We start from the raw sequence: 1,845 nt of genomic DNA, 5'->3' as shown, positions 1-1,845 counted from the left end.
GCTGCTGCTGGTGCAGCTTCTGCCTGTCTTGCTGCTGCAGCAGCAGAAGCTGGTTCAATCGCAGCAGCAGCAGCACGAGGCACAGCAGCACTGCTGCTAGGAGCAGCAGCTGGCGGAGTTCCCCGCAGCTTCTCTAGCTGCAGCTGCAGCCGCATTTGCTGCTGCTGCAGCTGGACCTGCTGCTGCTGCAGCTGTAGATGCTGCTCCTGCCGCAGCAGCGACTGGGGACCTGCTGCAGCAGAATGTGCTGCTGCTCCTATTGCTGCGTTGCGATCGATGATATTCTGCTGCTGCTGCGCAGGTCCCGCGAGCAGTTGCTGCTGCTGCTGCTGCTGCTGCTGCTGCTGCTGTTGCTGTGTTCGTAGCTGCTGCAGGAGATGCTGCTGCTGCTGCTGCTGATATCCGTGCTGCTGTTGGGTTCGTTGCAGCAGTTGCTGCTGCTGAACTTGCTGCTGCTGCTGCTGCTGCAGCATCGCCGTCCTCAGCATTTCCAAGGGCTGTCCGGCCTCTTGCTGCTGCTGCCGTTGCTGCTGCTGTTGTTGCTGCTGCTGCTGTTGCTGCTGCTGCTGCTGCCTGGCGGCTCCATCTATCTGTCTCTGAAGGCTGTCCATTCGTTCCTGCAAGAGCTGCCGCAGCTGCTGTTGCTGCTGCTGCGCTTGTTGCTGGGGTTGTTGCTGCACGTTCTGCTGCAGTAACAACTGCTGCTGCAGCTGCTGCTGCAGTTGCTGCTGCAGCTGCTGCTGCAACTGCAGTTGCGGCGAGACCTGCTGCTGAGATGCCAGGGGCTGCTGCTGCGGCTGCAGCAGGAAGCTCTGCGTTTGCTGCTGCAACACAGGTTGCTGCTGCGGCTGGTGCTGCAGCAGCCGCTGCAGCTGCTGATCGAGCAGCTGCTGCTGCGGCGGTGCAGCAGCAGTCTCCTGTAAGACATCTGATGCAGCAGCAGCAGATGCAAAGCCACGTGTTATCCGTTGCTGCTGCTGTTGCTGCTGCTGCTGCTGCTGCTGCTGCTGCTGCAGCTGCTGCTGCAGCTGCAGCGGGCCCCTAGACCCCTTAATATCTTTACTGGCATCCCAAAAGGAAGCAGCACCTGCTGCTGCACGCAGCTGCTCCGCCATCGCCGGCAGCTGCAGCCAAGGTGCCTGCTGCTGCTCCTGCTGCAGCAATCCCTGGTGCTGTGGTTGCTGCTGCAGCAGCCGTTGCTGCTGCTGTGGTTGCTGCTGCTGCTGCTGCTGCTGCTGCTGCGGCTGCGGCTGCAGCAGATCCTGCTTCGTCAGCACCTCCTCTACCCTGTAGAGACACCTGCTGTGTGCTGCAGCGCCACAGTCGTTGCAGAGACAAACATCTAGCATGCGATCAGCAGCAGCAGCAGCAGCAGCAGCTGCTGCTGCTGCTGCTGCTGCAGGAGTTGGTGTTTGTGTCTCCTGCTGCGTGCGGTGTCTTCGTCTGTGGTGTTGCAGCTGCTGCTGCTGCTCTTCTGGCAGCATCCCTGCTGCTGCTGCTGCTGCTCTGTCTTTGATATTTCGGGGGTCCCATAGAGAGAGACAAGGGGCTGTCTGGCTGCAGCAGACGCAGCAGAGACACGAGGGGCAAGCAGCAAGAGTGAGAGGAAACGCAGCATCTGTGTTGCTGCTGCTGCTGCTGCTGCTGCTGCTGCTGCTGCTGCAGAGAGATGCTAACACCTGCTGCTTCTTTAATACTGAACCAGGCGGCGGCATCCCCGTACAAAAAGAATGAAAGGACTCGCCGCAGCAGCAGCAATGCAGCAGCAGCTGCTGGTAAGCGAACGAGCCGCATATGCTGCAGCAGTCGAGCCACAGCTCTGGCGCTGCTGGAACTGCAGCAGCA

The 1,845-nt window shown here is 60.6% G+C and overlaps 1 protein-coding gene across 1 annotated transcript; it reads right to left on the bottom strand.

The window, feature by feature from the left end:
- Nucleotides 1-96: 96 nt before the first annotated feature.
- Nucleotides 97-1,715, bottom strand: EMH_0095080 (SET domain-containing protein / Bromodomain-containing protein, putative; the record flags this gene model as incomplete). The annotated part of the gene is made up of 2 exons (XM_038023177.1): nt 97-137; nt 230-1,715. The coding sequence occupies 2 exons, from the start codon at nt 1,713-1,715 to the stop codon at nt 97-99; spliced, it is 1,527 nt and encodes a 508-aa protein (XP_037879031.1).
- Nucleotides 1,716-1,845: the final 130 nt, after the last annotated feature.

This window comes from Eimeria mitis, genomic scaffold (assembly GCF_000499745.2).
Source record: "Eimeria mitis Houghton genomic scaffold, Emh_scaff8464, whole genome shotgun sequence".
NCBI lineage: Eukaryota > Apicomplexa > Conoidasida > Eucoccidiorida > Eimeriidae > Eimeria > Eimeria mitis.
The sequence above is the reverse complement of the archived record's forward strand: the minus strand, read 5'-3'. Positions and strand labels throughout refer to the sequence as shown.